The following is a 21,798-nucleotide window of genomic DNA, read 5'->3' on the forward strand; positions in this document are numbered from 1 at the left end:
AGGAGAAAACAGGGGCAGATGGTAGAGTCGGTAGGAAGCAAATTTGTCTATGAAAATATTAAGAATGTCCTTGGGGTCAGAGAAAGGGGTACTATTCCAACTAAGTTCAGAACACAATTGTCTACAAAAGCTTCCTAATATAGCTGATGTTGCAACCTTGTTATTTCCTACTGGCATGCTTGAGGGAATTGCTTACCAGTTTTTGTATTCCGTTTATAATGATGAGGTGCAAATATTTTATAGATGGCTAGAAACATTTTATTTTTGTTATAATTTGTTGATGTGGGAGTTCTACCATATGAGACTGGCTTTCAGCTTGGCAGTATACTTGCATTGGGTGGCTAGGGATGTCTCAACTCATCTGCCTAAATGAAAGAAAAATTCAGAGGAGTAGACGAATACCTCAGGAATGTTTGCTAGAGTACTGTATGAATTGGTATTATCAATACCTCTCTGATTACATTTTCTGCCTCTCAGGTTTCAGGTTAATTTGTGACCTCTGGTTATTTTCTTTGTGGAGTTTTTCTTGCATGTTATCCTCTTTGATGTGGGTTTTCTTTGAGGGCTTTAGTTTATTGCCACTCTCCAGAAATACAAACTGGCCAGTGTGATCTCAGGAAACTGGCCAGTGTAAATTGCATTTGCCTTAGCTCTTGTGGCCCAGGTCATGGATGAAAAAGGTCCACAATGTTCTAGTACTTTCTCCTATTTAAAAACTTTAATCTCTAATACGTGGAGATAAAACATAGCTGAAGTGAAATTGTCTATAGGGGATTGCATTAAAAATGTGTCAATACTGAGAGTTTTTCCTGCATCAGGTCTGCCATTACCTTCTGTTGCTGGAAAGAATTGTTTCATCTATCCCCTAGATGAAGTTTACTTTTATTTATTCCTTGACAGGGTTATTCATACTACTCTCATGGCCTCTTTTCAGGGGAGACCCAAAGTGGTCTTTATACTACTTGGGGAAATTTCAACAGGGCACTGGGGAACCTCCACTACTCATTTTGATAGGTGTTCTGGGATCTTTTACATCAAGCTGAGTTACCCCCAACTCAAGCATTTGGGAGCTTTGTTTACCATCTGACCCAAAGGATGATGTACTCAGGAGTGCAGTACTGCCTTATGTTGCATATTAACAATCCAGTCACCTGGTGGGGTAAGTAAACCCACAGCTTTCTGCACTAAAAGCAACTGAGCTACATCATACCATTGCTACTACCAAACATGTTGGCTTGTTTTAACTCATTTGGAAGATTTGTGCCTGTTTAATTTTCACATTAGATAACAGTTATTTCAGTTTAATTTCTGATCTTCAGTTATAACTGTACCACTTAATGGATGCAGTAGAATGCCATTTATGGCCAGGAACCATTCAGGCAATGGTCTGAGTCTGCTAGTGTGGCTTTTGTGCCCAGGTATGTTTCTACCTTTTCCTTGGGTGCCCTGGCCTATATCTCCCATTATTTATTTTGGCTGCAATCACTATACATATAATATTTTTAACGTAAGCAGCTATGACATACAACTTGAAGTTGACGTGCACATAAGGAATGACAAAACGTTTTCATTTTCACACTTGTTAAACATTTCTGTATTCAGTTTCTGTACTGAGAAAGGACACAGAAGGAGGATACTGTACTCTTTAGATATGCTTAATTATCTCAACACTGGCCAAGGTGTACTTATATTTATACTGTAGTCTGATTTGCTTTTATGATTCTCTACAATTATCACACAGCTGAATAAACAACACCCAGTATATCACAATACCACCTTTCTATTAAGAAGCATTAACGTACTTTTACTCTGAGTAAAATGGCACTTCAATGTATATTGATAACTTAGATTAATGTTTATGCAGGGAAAGAGTCCATGCACTGAACTCAAGTCAGCAAAAGAAGCCAGACACTGACATGGCTTTTGGACCCTGTGCAAACATAATCTCAAACTCATTACTTGGCACAAGCATCTCTTTTGAAGTACCTCACCTCCAGCACTTGGTAGGCTTTTATTATCATTGTCTATCATTTCTGCAATGGATTTACTTCTTCAGGATACTTAGTGTCCTTGGTTACTCTGGTCCTTAAATGGTCACTATGTAATTTAGTTGAAATACCATTGGCTGTTTCTTCTGCATGAAATGAAACTCATCATCCTGTTCTGTTACCAAACCTGGTGGACTCCACTATGGACTTTCATGTTGTATCTTGCTTGAAGGTACACCAAAACTGGTAAATTGAATTCACTGTCATTTCTATGCTTATCATACTGACATTTCTACAATAATGCTCATTTTTTAACATCAACACAAGCTTTCTTTGAGTAGGTCAAGTCTGGTTTGAACATGCCTATTAAGAAATGATTCTCTAGGTGACTGACTTGGCTATAGTACAATTAGATAAATTCTTTAGTAAAGCAAAAATAGAAAAACTGCATTTTCTACATCCAATACTCATTTCAACAACCTTTACATTCCATCTTCAAATATGTGACCAAACCTTTCTATTAAGACATTTTGTCCTGGTGAAGTAATAGATAATTCCATTTAATTTAATGAAATGAAAAAAAAAAACAACTCTTGAATTCAACCTACAGTAGCTTGTAATATGATGTCAGTCATAAGGTACTTCACACATTCTTTATACATTTACACAGTTTCTTCATCTATTTTGGTCAATAAGCAACCTTTCATGACAGTGTCTTCTTTTCTAGATGACCAAGATATAGATCCGCTAGTATGGCTTTCTTCAGTATCCATGGATAAGTAATTTTTGTGCCAATATGAATATACTTTTAAGCTTTCACCCATTCTGTGAGGCCAAGCCTTCTGTTGCAAAAAAGAAAGACATTTCTCTGTCAGTACAAGCCACGCACATGATAATTTCAGCTTTTACTGGAAACCGTTGCATTTGTCCCCTGTTGACATCCCTTCTTTTACTTTATTAAGAATTTCTGTGAATGGAGTTCTTGTGAGGCCATCAGCCTTTCACTGTCCTTTGGACATTCTGTATTCAGTCTCGTAATTATAAGCTGATAAGACTAAATCCCAGCTCCGGATTTGTGCAGCTGCCACATTGGCAAAGTTTTACACTTACTTAACAAATTTAAAAATGGTTTATGGTCTGTAACAAATGTGGGTCTTACCTCAATGGTACTGGTGTAGATTCTTTACTTCAAAAATCAAAGCTGAAGCCTCTTTTTTAATTTGTACATATCTTTTTTTCTGTTGGAGAAGCAGTTTTAGAAACAAAGGCAGTAGGTCACTATGCATAGCTCTGAAACCCTGTGCAGAAGCATTACAAAGTAATTTAAGGAATAGATCTTGGTCATAATGAAACATGATTTTATTGTGGATTTATGCCATTTCCTCAAACTGTCAAAATACTGATCTATGAAACATCAAACCCAAAACATCAAAAACACAGAATAAAAAAAAAAAAAAACATGTAAAATATCCCTACATCCCCTGCTAATTATATATTCTTACTCTCACTGTTGGTTTACAATATTTTTGTATAGAACAGAAATTCCAGCTTCAGCTTTTAAGGTTCAAATCATTAGTTGATTGTTATTTTGACATTTTAGAGAAGACTAAAGGGATTCTATGGATTTACGCTGCTACCAAAAGCATCTCACTATGATATCTCAATCTTTCACTATAATGGAGTTTGGCAGTTCTAAGATGTAAACTGGAGTTCCAAATGTGGTGCAGCAGGCTTGAAAAACTCCCCTAACCTTAGCAGCTGACTGTAGTTTATATGGTAAAAACATGTAGACAGCAAAGTCGAAGTGACTGAATAAATGAAGTACAGCTGTTTGACATTAAAGGACCTATTTCATTAAATATTTTGCTTTGTAAACAGTCACCTATCTGAGGATCTGATCTGCAGCACTCATTGGGCTGTGCTCACATGGTCTTAACTGATACTTTATAGATTAACGATACTATATCAAGATGACATTTTACATGAGATTGCTTTACACCTGATTTGACTTCACATCCCAATTGGGAAGAGGTCCACTGTTGAGGCTCAAACTCTCTTATGTTACTAGTTCTGTTTGCAGCACAAACATAAGTTGTTCGAAGGCAGTCCATTTTTTTCTTAAGTGCTGAATAATATGACTTTCTGGAAAATTAGTGGGGGCGGTAAAGGAGGGGAGTGGGGGTGGGTGGTTGTTGGGGGGGTGCTGATATTTTTTTTAAGGTAAAAACAGAGAGCAACATGACAAGTTACCTGCAAAGACATTCTTTTTGTCCTTTCTTCTGTGATTTCATGTTTCAGTTCAGCAACATCTTTCCTGTTAATAAGAAATAGTTTATCATTACACTTGTTGGTATTCTAACAATAGCTACATACCAGAAAGCTTCTGTGGAATAGCATAAAGCAGACAAAAAATTGCAAATAAAGTTAAGCCATTATCCCACTACTACAGTTCTAGAACTCATACATGTACAATGTGATTGTATGTGTATAAGAATTAGGCTTTTATCATCTTTGGTTCCCTGCTATAAAACAAGAGCAATACATTTTCAAGAGAAGACTCAAAACTCCAGCTTCCATCCCCTCCAAAAATTCAAATCCTTTGAAATGTAGATGTAATTAAAAAAAAAAAGATATGTACAGAAAATCAAGACCCACTAGAGTGGAATTAATTTACCAACAGTTCAGAAATAAAATTACAACTCTGGTAAGCCCCCCCCCCCACACCCATATAAGAGACTTCACTTAAAATGGCACACTCCAAAAACATGCAACCTCTGGGTGTGTTATTAAATTTATAAAATAAATGGAACTTCACTCTTGCAATTCTAAAGTAATTAACTAGTTACTAAAGTCAAAAGGGTTATGGAAACTCCATCTGTGAGAAACATATGCTGTCTGTATACTGAAGGCTTAACTTCAGGAACAGTGATTACCTAACTGTCACATGTCTCATGTATTCAAATTGGACACTGAGGCTGGGTATGCATTCAAGTAATTTACTGTACATAAACACATCAGGAGTTGTAACTGGAACATGTACTTCAAACTTCATAAGCTAACTAACTGATTTGTTAGTTCAAACACTCTTACATGTGCATCTCCATTGCTATCTGCACTCATTCTGGCTGACTATACAAAATGGCACTGATCCTGCACGTGCTCAGTAAGTTATATACACGTGCTATCTAGCTACAGTGGCTGACTAGCTTCAAGATGCACACTGATCTACACTAACCACTAGCTTGTTTTTCATATTTAAGAGTATTTACATAGCTTGTAGTATAATGGCATAACAGAAGTTAGTTTACACTCTACAAACTGGCTAATAATGAATCTATATATCAACTTGTAAACATGCCATATATTGACCACATAAACATAGCTTAATATACCAAACAGTTATAAAATAAATGATTAATTAATCAGTAATTACATAATGCTGATTCCAGTTACAAAGGTGAATCTTATCAAATATTTTGCAGATGACAGTGTTATTCCCATTTTTCTGTGAAGGTTCATAGGTTGGTACTAGGCTATCGGCCCTAGGGTCTATACAAGCCTAGCCATGACAATTCCCTGAATATTTCTTCCTGCAGTATTTACTTCCCTGGACCCCTGTCTAGCAGGTGACTGACATTATCCCCGGGGTGAATTTCCTATCTCCCATCCAATCGTCAAGGAGGCGCTCTGCTTGACATTTATGGGCAGTCTGTTCCTGAGTATGGGGAGTCTCTGGGTCAGGAACCTATCCTTCCAGCATGTTTTGTTCATTGTGATGACAAGGTTTAGATCCCTGGAGTGTGTGGCTCTGAGGGATTGGGATTTCTTTAAGTGGAGCATGTCCAACAGCTTAGGGTTTGACATGGCCTTGTATGTTAAGCAGATATCGCCTCCGAGTAGATGATATGCCACAGAATATAGCTGGAGTTTTTTTAGACGGTCAGTATAGGGGATCTGTTTTAGGCCTGTGATTCTTTTAGTGAGGTATTCCTGCAGACTTTCCAGCTGTTGCAGATGTCTTGTGAGGTACATACCAAACTGGGCATTGTACTCTATTATGGGTCTAATCAGGGATGAGTACAGTGGGACAATGACCTCCTCTTTTCTGGATGAAAAGCCCTTAGTGATGAGGTGTACCACATAGAAGGAGTTCCTGACTGTTGTGGTGATGTGGTTATTGAAGGTGAGACCACTGTCCACCTAAGTCTCTCATCACACTTTCAGTGTTTAGTGTACTGCCACCTATGCGGTAATTCATGGGTACATGTTTTTTTCCCAAAGGGGATAACTATACATTTCTTGGCATTAAGCTTGAGCCCATGGCTCTGGCACCAAGCATCTGTTTCTGTAAGGTCCTTTTGTAGAATATCCCTATCATTTGGAGATTCAATAATGGCTCCCAGTTTGCAGTCATCTGCGAACTTTGTTAGCCAGAGTCCCTTAGTGTTGGCCTGTACTTCAGAGAAGTAGATGCCAAACAAGAGCAGTCCCAGGACTGAACCCTGAGGTACTCCACTTGTCACTTGTCTGGAGCTGAATTTGGAGTCGGCTACTTTTACAGTCTGGGTTCTGTCAGTAAGCCAGTTGGCAACCCATCAAGTGACGTAGGGATTTATGCCCAGCTTAGTAAATTTATCTATGATTCCAGAGTGGGGGATGGTGTTGAAGGCATTAGACAGGTCCAGATAGGCTGTGTGGACCACCTTACCCTCGTCCACTGCTCTGGACTGCCACTGCATGTTTACTTTTGTTTTAATATGCATTCCAAGGAGTATTTTTAGTGAAATGCTGTTTTAATAATGATGTTTTACATTCTGTAGTATTTTGGTAAAGTTTCCCTTTAAGCTAGCTTTCTTGCTTAATGCATGACGTCTGAGACATGCGCATAGCACAGTATGGGATGGGGATTTGAAAAGTAAAGTGAAAGGTGAAAGCGATTTAACTTGTTTGCTTAATGGGGCAGTAGTAAATGTGTGTATTTTTAATGCATTGCTTTAAAATTACTGCATATGGTCTGAGGAAGCCACCGGGGTGGTGGTGTAAGCGCTTACCATGTTGTGACAAAAAAAATTATATGATTTTACAGCCGTATGTCTTACGACCGTTTTTTTTGTTTTGGTGCTTGTTTGTTGTTGTTTTGGTGCTTGTTTGTTGTTGTTTAAGTGCGGTTGTATGTTTATCTGCTTACTGTTTTTCTTTATTTTTACCCTAGATACTTTACTCAAAAAACACAAATACTACTATGTATTTAAAATAGTTGGATAGTTACTGAAAATGTACATACATATTGTTGTTCATTAAGATAACAGTAATACTGTTGTATATGGATTTCCATTGTCAGGTAGCTATAATTTATTTCAAATTAAATAAGAGAAAAATGACACCTAACATTCACAGGTACTTTTACATCTGTATAAAAAGATTAAACAGGTGAGTGTTAAAAATGCTCAAGTATATGAATGCGCATTTTTCTGAATCTACAGCATGTAGACACACTTCTTGATCAATAACCATATCCCTTATCAATGAAATACGCAAACTGCATTTTCTGCATTACATTAACCCCCTTTTAAACTGAGAAATACGTTTTACAAAATTATAAATTACTATTAAATTGTGTTTAAACATTTAAATAAATTTGTATATAAATAAATGAGTAGCAAAGACTAATAGTTTTACATTGAATTATCAGTATTACTAAATTATCTTACACAAAAAAGCTAATTGTTTAAATGTCATTTTATATTTCATTGACAGAGAGACAACTGGTGAGCAGCAACTGTATTATTTATATTAACATTCTTATTTACATTAATACTAAACCACAGTCCACTGTTCTTAGCAACTGCAGCAAAATCGTCTTTCTCATCACCTGCTGGTTCACATAAACAATCACAAACAAATGGATACTATACAATAATTATACAGACAACAGATTAGTATTGAGTCATTGAATTGCCTGCATTAAAAAGCACAATCTCTTCAGAGGTTAATAAACAGCTAAACCAGGCACAGACTTGAAAGATAAAAAATAAGCTATCACTATGCAAATAAGAAAGGCATTAAAAATTAAAAAAAAAGAAGAGATAAAACAAACATTATTCAGCATATATGACAACAAGATTATTTGTCAGCATTCTATCTATCCATCTAAGAATTAATGGAACAGTTGTCGGGGGGGGGGCTAGGGAATGTTGTGAAAACCTTTTTTATATGCACTATTTTCCCCTACAACATTCTGCAGTCTGCTCCTCCTTTGTCCCCATCCTTACTGGATTCTTCATATCCTGGTTAGGAGTCACCACAGCAGAACTCCGGTCCACTCATGATTGTCAGTGGAGTTTTACGGTGCCGAGTTGCCAGCCCGATGCCCAACCTTCAAAGAAGGCACGCCCATTCACGCTCGCAACTACCTGCATGTCTTTTAGCATCACTCGACTGTGGGGAGGACATGCAGACTCCACACAGAAGGTGCTCCAGCCGAGAATCGAATGGGAGAACCTCTTGCTGTGAGGTGACAATGCTAACCGCTGCATCACCGTGGACATGAGCTAGAGCCAGTCGAGGAACGTAGGACATCCAGAGGGGGTCTCACTGCCATCTTCTGATTTTTTTTTTCATTTTTTTCACCTACCTTGTTACTTTCTCCCCATTCCCCACAGTAAGAGTGAAGTGTCTGAGGGGCATGCATACAGTGGTGGTATATGACATTTCCCCCTGCTCTTACCTTCCCCCCATTAGACTATGTCCTCCAGTGTGATGTCCCTAGCCTTTGCCAGGGAACAACATTGTGGATGCCCACAGGACTACCCCCTCCTCACACAGGATGGTACTACCCATCCCTCCCTGTTACTGTCAGTCACTCAAACAACTAATCAAACCTAGGTCACCTGGGCAGTAGGCTAGGCTTTATCCCTCTAAACCACTGGAGTGGTAAGACTGTTGTGTAATCTTGAAGTTAGTATACTTAGATCCAAGGGAGTGGAGATAAAGGGGTGCTTCCCTGTAAAAATGCTGTGCATAATGTTTAGGATGCTACATGGTGAGCAAAATTAGCAAACACATATATGTTTTACTTTAAAAGGATGTACTACAGCATATGCAAAACTTATTTTCCTTCCCGTGTCTTTGAAAAATAACTGCTTTATTCACAAGTCAGGATAACGTTAGTATATATAAATATGTGAAAATTATTAGAGCTGGTCTTCTGATTATTCCTCAACATGGATGTCAGCTTTTTAAATCAATGGAATCACTTCTGTGCCAAAAAGTTGTAAAACAATGCTGTGGAAGTTCCCAAAGAAGACTGGACTTTCTGCACAGTGCTCCTTGTAAATTGCTTATCCAGTCTCTCTTCCCAATCTTTTCAAACCTCTACTGATTGATTCCTATTGTTATAGTGCCTACTAATTATTCCCTTTTTAACAGCAGCTTCTATTCTAAATTCAACTAAAACCTTTACCAGAGCAGGTCATTCACTTAGTATTCTCTATCCCTTTCTCTTTGCCTGTACTCTGATATTAATCCCTGACAGGGAAAGGTAGTCTCTAGCCTGCAGTTAAAATGTTAACTTGACCACTTCCTGTTCTATTACCTTTCCATCTCTAGTTATTTACACCCAGTTCCTTGCTTTCTTTGCTAGTTTTCTCAAATAAATTCCACCCCCTCTTGGTCTATTCTCTGTTAGTCATTCCTATCAGTAGAACCTCCTTTCTCCATTATCATGTTGGTTTAGTTCTTAGAATACGTTCTGCTACTTTATGAATATAATATTCTGTATGGCTGTTGTTATTCTCCTTAAGGATCTGCATCGAAAATCCCACTCTCTTATTTTTGTCATCCCTTTCCACTTTCTATTTAAGTTCTATATGAGCCTTAACTGTGTAGCTGTAAAATATCCCTTCAAATCAAGTAATCCTAAACCACCTGGTTCTCTTGTTATTGGAAGGATCAAGTTATCACACTTGTCCCTTGGCCTCTTCCCCTCTGAGATAAAATCTTTCAGCTCTTTATTAATTACTACCAAAACCTTTTCTTCTGGTTGAAAAAATATGCCTGACCTGAATATAAAACTAAAGGGACTAATAAACCACCACTTGTATCTTGTTGTCCATATCCATAAACAAGAACTTCCAGCTTCTCAGTTTTTATATTATCTTTTGTTAGTCTCGTCCCACATATCCTTAGCTGCAATAACAGAATCCTTTCATCACATAATCCAAAATACTGCATTTTATTGTGCACCCTTTAATAAGGATATTGCTGAACCAATTCATGTGTGAGTATATGATTTACAGCTATAGCCTGTGTTTTATGTTCATTAATTTTATATCATAATAAAAACTTGGAACCATCTCAGAATGTTCCACAATACTGAAAGATCATTTTCTGATTTAATAGGTATAAAATAATATTGTCTGCAAATACATGTAACTGTTATTGATAACCATACCAATCATATCCTTACATTTCTGAGGCCCTTATTTTCTCTGCTAATAGCTCTAAATATAACATAAATAACAAATGGAACATAGGATACCCCTGCCTGGTTACTCACAGAAGAACCCTCCCACTTTAATTTTTGCCTCCTAGCCCTCACATATCATAGGATCATAGGAAGTTACTAGGATAATGGCCCTGGGGCCCTTACAAGCCTAGGCAAGAGTTTATCCCCAAGAAGAAACCTCAATCAGCACCTGTCACCCATGTCAATGAGGGACAAAGGTAGAACCCCTGGGACAAATTTATGGTTTCCCATCCACTCATCAAGGTTGCGCTTGAAAAGGGTCAGTGAGGTACTCTGTTTGACATGTATGGGAAGTCTGTTCCAGAGACAGGGCAGTCTCTGGGAGACAAACCTGTCTCTCCAGTAGGTTTTTCTGATGTCACAGATTTAGGCCTATCAAGTGGGTAATGCGCGAGGAGTTAGACACAGATATGGAGCATCTCTAGTAGGGCAGGGTCTGATATTGCCTTGTAGGCAAGACACAGATCACCTCTGAGCAATCTGTATGATACCGAGTAGAGTGATCGTGATTTAAGCCTGTCCACATAGGATAGGTGTTGGAGGCCATGGATTCTCTTTGTGAGGTATTTCTGTGGCCTTTCTAGTTGGTGCAGGTGTTTGGAGAGGTACATACTAAATGGGGCGTTATACTCAATTATAGGTCTAATAAGGGAGGAGTACAGAGAGGTAATAACCTCCTTTTTTCTGGATGAAATCCATCTACTTATGAGATGAACCAAGTAAAACACTTTTCAGACCATTGCCGCCACATGATGGTCAAATGTGAGATTGTTGTCAACCTGAGTACCTAGGTCTCTCACCACAGGTTGTATGCTTAGGGGGTTGCCACTGATGTGGTAATCATTAGAGGCCGTGTGTTTTCCAAATGGTATGATAATACATTTTTTTGCATTCAGCTTAAGGCCATGACTTTGGCACCAGTTACTTGTAGCTGTGAGACCCTCTTGCAGTATGTTAAGATCAACTGGGGAGTCAATGACAGCACCCAACTTACAGTCATCCTCAAACTTGGTCAGCCACAGGCCCTTTGTCTTTGCCTGGACCTCTGAAAAGTATATGCTAAACAGTAGGGGTCCCAGGACAGATCCCTGGGGAACACCACTAGTAACAGGTCTGCTGTCTAAGGTGGTGGCACCTATTTTGACCCTATGGGCCCTATCTGTGAGCCAGTTGGCCACCCATCTCTCTAGATAGGGATTAACACCAAGTTGCATTATCTTTTTGATGATGTCCGCATGGGGGATTGTGTCAAAGGCCTTCGCCATGTCAAGGTAAGCTGTATGTACTGACTTTCCCTCATGCAGGGCCTTGGTGACAGTCTCAAAGAAGTCAACTAAGTTCAATAGGCAAGATCTGCCCCTGGCGAATCCGAATTGGGTGGGGTCGGGTGCTTGGAGATTGCCTATGTCCTTGTTTATGAGATCCATAATAATACACTCCATGACTTTACAGATCAGACTTGTCAAGTTGATGGGGCGAGTTTCCCAGGTCAGTAGTGGCACCACCTTTGTGCAAGGGTATGACAATGGCAGTTCTCCACTCTGCTGGAATGAAGCTTGTAATTAAGCTGTGGTTAAACAGGGTGATCAATGGTGAAGCTAGGTCTTGCTGGAGATAGTATCCCAGGCTGTATTCTGCACTATCAGGTCCCATGGAAGCTGTGTTCTTTGCCTTGGACAGGGCCTTTAACACTTGATCTACAGAGATGTGAGGTGTGGGACAAGTATTGGGGATGTTGACTGCACCTTTGGGGGGAGATAAGGGGGTGAAGTTTGCACTGAACCTATCAGCTAGCAGGTTGGCTAAGTCAACAGGATCAGTGAAGTGGTACCATTAGGTACTAGTTTGGAGCAAACTTGGGCTTTGCCATGGAGGCACCTAACATAAGTGAAGAAGGACTTGTGGTTTCCCTTTGTTTTGGAGGCTAGTTTCAGCTCATGATTGGCTTTGGAGGTTTTCACTAGTGATCTAATTTGCTTGTTGAGGGTGAAGAGTGAGTTTTTCTGATTTGGAATTTGTTCCTTTTTACCCTTGGACAACAGTTTCTTTCTTTTGTTGTAAAGCCTGTTGATAGAGGACGTCCACCAGACTGGTTTGTGTTTCCTTGAGGAGCAGAGTTTAGTTCTGTTAGGTATGGCTGAGTTTATGCAGTTATACAGGTGCTTGTATACTGCACTGGCATAGGTCAGCATAGTTGTCTGCATTATCTGGGGGTGGGGGGGTTGGTGGTGTGGACCTGCTGATACCCTCCCTTAGGAGGTTGTAGCCAGCTTTTGAGAAGGTTTTTATCCTGGTTATGGCTTGAGAGGGGTTGGGTGGGATAAAAACTTCAAATGAGACAGACCGATGATCTGACCTCACCAGGGAAGAGCATACTATGGCAGTGGTGCAGCGGTTGCCCATGTTGGTGACAACCAAGTCCAGTATGTTATCTCCCCTTGTGGGGGATGAGACCAGCTGATCTATTGCATTAGAATTGATGAAGTCAAGGAATCATTGGCTGAGTGCATTAGTGCAGGAATAGTTCACCCAGTCTATGGTGGGTTAGTTGAAGTCACCAAGGAACAGGGTATTAGGGGGTACCTTCATGGAGTCAAATAGGTCCAGGTAGGAGGTGTGAGTGTCCTGAGATATGTAGGGGGGGTCTATAGCTGGCTATAACTTGGATGGGTGTCTTGCCAACTGTCAGTTGCACCTGTAGTAATTCCAGTGCATCATACTGGTAAACCAGTCTGGAGGTGTGCCTGTCCTTAATGAAGATAGACACTCCACCACCTTTAGTCTTTACAACCTCATTTTGTGGTCAGAAAGTGTGGAATGAGGTCTAGCCTGGTAAGGCAGGGGTGCTCTCTGCAGCCCTGAACCAAGTTTCCATGACTGCACAGATATCGGCATCTTCCAGTGTGAGGAGAGCCTCCAGTGAGTGCATTTTCAGATTAATCCTGCTAGCATTGAGCAGCATGACCTTCAGTTTGCTTTTTGACAGATCTTTTATGTTGGAAGATTGTCTTTGGGACATGGCCTAAAAAAGGCACAATGGGGGAGGCAAGAGCTTTGGTCAAGATCCGGAACCCCAGAAGTAATAGGTGGAGGCCATCTCTGGCAAAGCATCGAGGCCTGTCAACCATGTCATCCCAGGCAGACAGATACTGGATACCTTAGATAGACACCAGAAACTAAGCCACAACATTTTTTGTTGGTATTGTGGTATCATTCTTGGTGAAGGTAGGATGCTGCTTAGGGCTAGGGTCATACCTGCCTGGAGCATATACTCTGAGACCTCAATCATGTCTCTCTTCATATAGTCCAGGGAGGTATGTCTCAAGTCATTCACATCAACGTGGACAATGACAGTTATACTTGCACCTCTTGTGGAGAGACTTAAGTGCAGGAGTGATGTGGCAGATTCTAGTGCCTGACAAACAGCTGACTGTGAACTTCTCCCTGTTGAGCCTGGTGAGGGGGACATCAGTGTGTCTCGCTATTGAGTCACCAATGACTAGTATGCTTGGTTTATTGTTATGCCTTATGGGCTGTGTTGGTTTATTGTTATGCCTAATGGGCTGTGTTTGTGAGACACTGGTTTGTTGTCTGCTGTCTGTAATGTGTTTGGTGCTGTGTGTGGAATGTGTGAGTGTGTTTTGGGGATCTCTGTTGTTTAGGTAAGTTTTTGTTGAGGACCCCTGCATAGGTGGGTGTGTGGCTCTGTGATGTGGGTGGTGTGGTGCTTGTACTGGCAATCTCCTCTTTGTCAGCAGTACTGACTGTGGTGTGAGAGAGCATGGATTCCAGCTTACAGATGTAGATGCATCTCTCGCAAGTCGAAGAATTATGTGCAAGGAGAAGGGGACTCTCTGTGAACATGAGGCAGTTGCTACATTGTCTCAGTATGTCCATAACCTCTTAACTAACCTTATTATTGCATCAGGGAATTAAAATGTTTCCATTGTCCTACTCATAAAATCCTAGCTTACTTTGTCAAATGCTTTCTCTTCATCAAGACCCACAAACAGCAGAGGTACCTTCTTACATTCTGCTTCCCTCTGGATCACCATTGTTCTATTAATGTGGTCAAATCTTTGCCTACCCTCCACAAATAAACATTGATCCATATCTATTCATCTTGGCAACATCTTTGCATTTCTTTTAGCTATTATAGACATAAACACATTGTAATAATGGTGTAAGATTGAAATCAGCCTATATGACATTGGTGGGGTCTATGTTGTCATCAAATAAGAAATACATCAAACCTCTTTTCATTAAATGTTCATTCAATAATCTAATATTTTATCCAGGGAAAAGAGATGGTGGATCAACAACCATAATGAAACACATACCGCAGTATATCACACCCACTCAACTGGCGGGGGGGTTATGCCTCCCACAACCTCCCAATGTGGAGAGCTGCACCCCCACCCCCCACTTATATATATAACAACTCCTGAATAGCATTACAGTGGGGAAAAGGGCAAATTTCCTAATGCTGGCCAATCAGCTGCATTCCCTGGGTAAAATATTTCATGAATTGAGCGTTCAATGTTTTATGTTCGATGAACAGAGTTTCGATGTATTTCTCATTCAGTGACTGAATACAGACCTGAAGCTGTGTCTAATTGGTCTTTACTGTCTTGTGGTATTACAGCCACCACAGCTTTCTTCCAGGGTGTTGGTGCCTCCCCTCCTTTTAAAACACTATTAAACAGAGCCTTCTCAATTTCTTCCCTCCTAGCTTCCAAACGTCTACAGGAATACCATCTATTTCTGGAGACTTTCTTGCAGATATATATCACTATTTTTATCTTTTCTCCTCCTATCATAATTGTTAATTGTTGAGCCTAATTCAACTCTAAGTTTGGCTAATTTAGTCTTCCATAAATATTTCCATTTGTGCTCTTTCTTGATTTCCACATTTCTCTGCTTTATACAAATTTTCATTAAATTTTTGAAATATTTCTAATACCTATTTTTTCATGTTATAGTCTCCCTAAGTCTGGGAACAACCCTTTTTACTTTCTGTTGCCTAAGTTGTTTTGCTAAATGTTTTTGTGCTCTGGAGTTATTTTCAAAAAATAATTGATTAATAGCAATCTTTCTAAACTCATGCATATTTTCCAGATACTCCCTTATTTGCTGTTTAGCAGTCGACAGTTATGCCTCTTCTTGTTCTGTGAGATTTTCCTTATTCTGCAATACCTTAACCTTTGTCAACAACTCTAAATAATTCTTGCTACTTCTTAACCATATCTCTTCTTTTATTTCTACCCTATTTTTAAATGCCACTTTTATTTTATCCCACTTACTAGCTATAACATCTGAAGAAATTTCTGTCCTCCCTAATAACTTTCAAATAATTTCCAATACCCATTCGTTAAATTTCTCTTTTTAGTGGGTAGGTGGGGAAGCACCAGTGTCTCATTTTTACTTCATGCCAATGTATTTTTATCTTAGTTGTTATTGGTGCATTATCTGTAATAGATATAAGATGTGTGTTGAAGCTTTCAATTAAAAGCACATGTTCCTGTGAAATAGAATTTCTGTGTAGTCCAGCCCAGTTATTGTACCTTGGGAATATATGCAACTTCTCTCTGAGTTCCTATTACTGAATTCACATCTTCCATATCACATATTTTCATAAATTTCTTCAGAAATCTGCCCTCTTATCCCCAAGATACATTCTCACTGTTGCAAATCAAGATTTGGTTCACATCTAGAAGTAATATTCTCTGATGAAAACTGATTATTTATCCAAATATTTTCTTAAGCTCCATAATAGCAGTTTTAGGTGGAATATAAATACATGCCAGCATAATCTTCATCCCTTGCCAGTCACCCATTACTACTGCAAATCTGCCATTACTATCTTTTTTTCCTCTTCTATCACTATTGGAGCTCCTCTATGAATTATTATAAGTACTCCCTTTTTCCTTTATCTCTGATATTCTATTGAAAATCCATCCTGAAATCCTTTCTTTGTCACATTCACATGATCACATCTTTTCAAATGTGTCTTCTGTAGCATTGCGATTTGCACTCTGCAATTCAATCCTCTAACATTTTTTGTCTGTACATGTGAGACTATTCACATTCCAGAATAATATGGATAGTGTAGCCATTATAAGAAGTTATTTTTCCCATCTATTATATTTGACAGCTTTTGTAAATGTCTGTTTCTAGCTTTTGTGTTGCATTCACCCACTAATATTTGGCAGGTTGATCCTTTACACACTTGTTTCTTGCCATCTCTATTTGAACCCATGTCAAATTTCAGAATAATTTTTGTTTTAATAAAATCCCTCAAGCAAAAAACAAAACACACCTCTAGAACACCCTCCCAAACCTATTAACATAAGATAAACATACAAAACTATGTACATCTTCAGATAAGGAAGTTTAACCCTCCTGAAAGGAACAATTGTCCCAAATCGACAGCTGCATCAATAGGCATTATGTAACTTAAAATTAAGGTTATCTAGGCTAAGGGGCATGTTACAGCCTTTACTCATTGTTAAGCTAATCCTGTCTGATCTTGTCTTATCTTTATTCCCCTCTCAGATTTCAAAAACAAATTAAATGCTTTCAGAAAATATTAACTGCTAGCCTTAAGAAAAATTTCATTGGCTATCTTTGAATAAAAATATATTATACACTTTCCTGGTAAATGCACTGAAGTATTTAGGTACCAGAAGAAGCTGCTATCTATTATTTACTTCCAGTAATTTCAAACTTTATTTTTACTAAGCTGCTTGCTCACAAGTGTTATTGATGTTTTATAGCATCACAATGTTGATGAATTTCAGTGTTACTGGTCTTCTTCCTGTTCATCTCCATCTTCCAACACAAGTCTCTGGTTCAAATCCAATGTACTGATTCTTCTAGTGAAGTCCTGTGCTTTTTTCTGTCTCTCAAGCATTTTCCTTTGTAACATTGGAAAAGGTTTCCCATAAGCTATTAACTTAAAACAAACACACAAAACTATGTACATCTTCAGATAATGAAGTTTATCCCTCCTGGTAGGACCAACAGTCCCAAATTGACAGCTGCATCCACAGGCATTACCTAACTTAAAATTAAGGTTGTCTGTGCTAAGGGGCGTGTTACAGCCTGTGCTCCTAGTTAAGTTATTCTGTCTGTTCTTGTTTAATCTTTATTCCCCTCTCAGATGTGAAAAACAGCTTGTATGCTTCCAGAAACATTAACTTTTAGCCTTAAGAAAACATTCATTGACTATCTTTAAAGAAAACTAAATTATACACTTTTCTAGTAAATGCAATGCAGTATTTAGGTACCAGAAAAAGCTGCTATCTATTATTCAGTTCCAGTAATACCAAGCTTAATTTTTTACTAAGCTACTTTCTCACAAATGTGATTGATATTTTATCGTCTCACATTTTTGACTAATTTCAGTGTTGCTGGTCTTCTTCCTGTTCATCTCTATTTCCCAGCTCCAGACTCTGGTTCAAACCTAATGTACTCCTGATTTTTTAAGTCAACTCCTGTGCTGTTTTCTGTCTCTCAAGCATTGAGCATTTTCCTTTGGAACACTGGAAAAGGTTTTCCAAAACTTATTAACTTAAAACAAACACATAAAACTATGTACGTACATCTTCAGATAATGAAGTTTAACTCTCCTGATATGAACAACTGTTCCAAATTGACAGCTGTATTCACAGGCATTACCTAACTTAAAATTAAGGTTATCTATGTTAACAGGCATGTTACAGCCTATGCTCTTAGTTAAGGTAATTCTGCCTGTTCTTGTCTTATCTTTATTCCCCTCTCAGATGTGAAAAACAGTTTGTATACTTTCAGAAAACATTAACTTTTAGCCTTAAGAAAAAGTTCACTGGCTATCTTTAAATAAAACTAAATTATACACGTTCCTAGTAAATGCAAGTATTTAGGTACCAGAAAAAAGCTGTTATCTATGATTCACTTCCAGTAATACCAATCTTTATTTTTTACTAAGCTACTTGCTCACAAATGCAATTGATGTTTTATAGTCTCACATTTTTCACTAATTTCAGTGTTGCTGGTCTTCTTCCTGTTCATCTTCATCTCCCAACCCCCAGACACTGCTTCAAATCCAAGGTACTCCTAATTCTTCTAAACTCCTGTGTTTTTTTTCTGTCTCCCAAGCATTTTCCTTTGAAACATTTGAAAAGGTTTCACTTGCAAAGTCACTCTATAAGGTCTATTATCAGAGGAATGAGAAGCAGAATCCTCTTCTGTTTGATGGCTCACTTTTTGCTGGATTTCCTCCTTAGCCTGTTCTGCATCAAAAATGACTGGTTCTCCAGGAAAACATATTCTAAAGGCAGTTGGATAAAACAGTGTAAATCTCAAACGTTCCTCTCAACACTCCCTGGTTCTTGAGATAATTTTTCTTCTCTTCTGCCTGGTGTACAGTGATTAATCATTTCCACAAACATTCTACTGTCTCAAATTGTTAATACTTTGCCCTTCTACTACAGTTCTGTCAGGATCAACTCTTTTTGCTGGCATAATATCATCTTTACTAATACAGGTCTTTGATTCTTTGGCATAGTCAGGTTTGCAACATACACAGAGAGTGGCCTTTCAATTAACAAATCCTGCTGTGAAATACCAGTCCAGTCACTTAATTTGGTTTCATAAAATTAATATAGTCTGTTCCTTCCAGTGTTTTTGGTATGGCAGAAAATCTCAGGTTTTCTCTGCATGCTTTGTTCTCTAAGTCTACCTTTTTTGAAACAGCTCATCTTGAGCAGTCTCTAACTCATTCATCCTTTTCTTCCCTTCAACCTCTGATTTTTGCAGTTTTATCAGTTCATCTGAATAGATGTTTAAAGCTTCTTCCATTTTCCAGCCTTTTGTTCTTTGAGCTAATATACTTCTTCAATGTTTCATTTATTTTTATCAGCTCAGAGCACATTTGATTTACTGTTTCCTTTAAAATACTGGAAACCATCTCTTGTACCAAAGCTAGAGATTTAACTGCTTTTTTGCTGAACACTACAAGATTCTACTCAGTCAGTATTTTCTCTTCACCTTTTCTAGTTGATTTTCTTTCAGTATATCTAAGTTTCTTCATTGCTAACATCCAGGCAGTGTGCTTATTAGGCAGTAAATTAATTTTACTAAACCTGGCAGAATTAACCAGCCCTTATCTGTCCGTTTCTTTTTTTCACACTGGTATAGCTGAAATTAAGTTGTTGATCAGTGTGCAGCTATCTTGAAAGTCCCAAATACATGTTCATTTTGAGCAAGACATCTACCCAGATTAGTTGAGAGAGTAAAAAAAAGTAGACAGAAATGTTAATTCTAGTCTTCCTAGCTCCTGACCACTGCATTAGCTGTAATTAGAGATGGATTATTTCTGCACTAAAATACTGAATGGCATGCAGGTATATTGCATGCTATAGTTTGGTAGTATAGCTCTGCCAACCAATGATTGCAATAATGCTAGTAAAAGAAATTAGATTCATCGGTAAGGGTCATTCAAACAGGTGCCTGCTGAAAGTCCTAGAATTGTAACTGCAATCTTTGAACTTTATACAACTTTACAACTAATCTCTCATCTTTTTCATTTATCCACTTTAATACTTTGTACAAATTTGATGAAGCAGCATATACTACTGGGTTAATTAACCCTAAACCTTCTTCCTTTATTTACCTTCAAAACACCTCTTTTACTGGATTTTACCTAGAAACATATATAAATGAAAAAAATATCTGCAATAATTAATTTCCAAATAATGCTGGCAACATACATACACTTCTTAAGTATCCTATTTTCTCATCAGTACTGAATTATGAAATAAGCCTTATTTCTGATTGATAATTACATGTTCTTCAGAAAAATATGTTTGTTTTATTTCTACTGCTTTTTTCTTTTTAATTGAATTATACTTGCATCTTTATTCCTAAATGTTATACCTAACTCAGGAATTTAAAGCCATCCTTATCACCGCTAAACACTAATTTGTGCAAATTATCACTTCTTTTATCTACATTTTATTTTTTGCAATTATTATAATGTCATCTGCATATGTTAACAGAACTGCAATTCTTAACCCTTCAGGTGTTATAGACCCTGCCTCCTTCACTTTCTGAATTATTTCCCATATTATCACATTCATAACTAATGCAAAGAGTATACTTCTCATTGGATATCCCTGTCTAACAGCTCTTTTCATTTGTCCCTTTTGGCTTAACCAGCCATTTACAACTATTTTCAGTTTATTATTACTATATGCTGACACACATAATTTCCTAACTTTCTAACTTATATTATATTCTTACATTATTACCCATAAGATTTTATGTCCAATTGCATTAAATCCCTTATTAAGGTCTCCTATCATGATTTTTGCTTCTTCTTTTCAATTCACAAAATCATCCACAATTTCTCTATCATTAATAATTCTTGACAAACCTTTCCCTTTATAGTATATTTACTATAGTCCATAATATTTTCTATTTTAGTTTTAAATCTCTTTTGTTTTATTTTCATAAGCTGTTATAATGATCATTGTTCAATACTATCAGTTTACACTTTTTTAGTTGTCTTCTTTCTTCTTCCACATGAATTTAAGTATTCCACTATATAATTCTTTATACATTAAAACTTCATTTAACATTTAATTCAGAATCTTTAAAAAATATTTTGTTGCCAAATCTCTTAAGTTTTTATACATTTCCTAACCAATGCCATCTAGTCCTGCAGCCAAATCTGTATTTATTTGTCCTAATACTTTATGTAGCTCATTTAAATAAATCTCCCTTTCCAACACTTCATTCTCTTTTTCTGTTAAATGTTTTACTTTCCATGTTTTTTTCAGTACCATCTTTTTTCTTTAAACATTTCTTGTACATATTGTGCTACACTACTCATAATCTTTGCCCGAGTTTTTCTATTTCTTCTTTTACATATTTTATTTCTCTCATTACACTACCATCTTATTTTATTAAGCTGTTTACGTAAATTGATACTTCTTCTCTTTTTTTCTTGCTTGATTTCTTTCATGTGATTCTTTTCTTTGTCAAGGTACTTTCTATCACGTTCTAAACCTTCCAATGCATCATTATATGTTCTTTTATATTTTCCTTTCTCAAAATTTCTCACATCATATTGCCACTGTAAAAAACATTTATTTTTATATTTTGCCTTAAATATCGTCTACCATTCAGACCAATTTTTATAAAATGTTCTCAAAATAATATGATCTTTCTATAACTGTATTACTAATCTCTTTTTTCTTCATTCCATGTTTTCTCATTTGTCCCTTTATTCATTTGCCT

General features: G+C 37.6%; 1 protein-coding gene across 2 annotated transcripts in view; it reads right to left on the reverse strand.

Moving 5' to 3' along the window:
- LOC122792261 (CD2-associated protein-like) overlaps window positions 1-21,798 on the reverse strand; it is a 1,538,751-nt gene that overhangs the window by 34,931 nt on the left and 1,482,022 nt on the right. For both annotated transcript variants that reach the window (XM_044060012.1, XM_044060011.1), the window contains exon 15: window positions 4,239-4,302. In XM_044060012.1, coding sequence (XP_043915947.1) covers window positions 4,239-4,302 — 64 coding nt within the window. The remainder of the gene's footprint in view (window positions 1-4,238; window positions 4,303-21,798) is intronic.

Source organism: Protopterus annectens, chromosome 1.part2, assembly GCF_019279795.1.
Source record: "Protopterus annectens isolate FY-2018-M chromosome 1.part2, PAN1.0, whole genome shotgun sequence".
Taxonomy (NCBI): Eukaryota; Metazoa; Chordata; order Ceratodontiformes; family Protopteridae; genus Protopterus; species Protopterus annectens.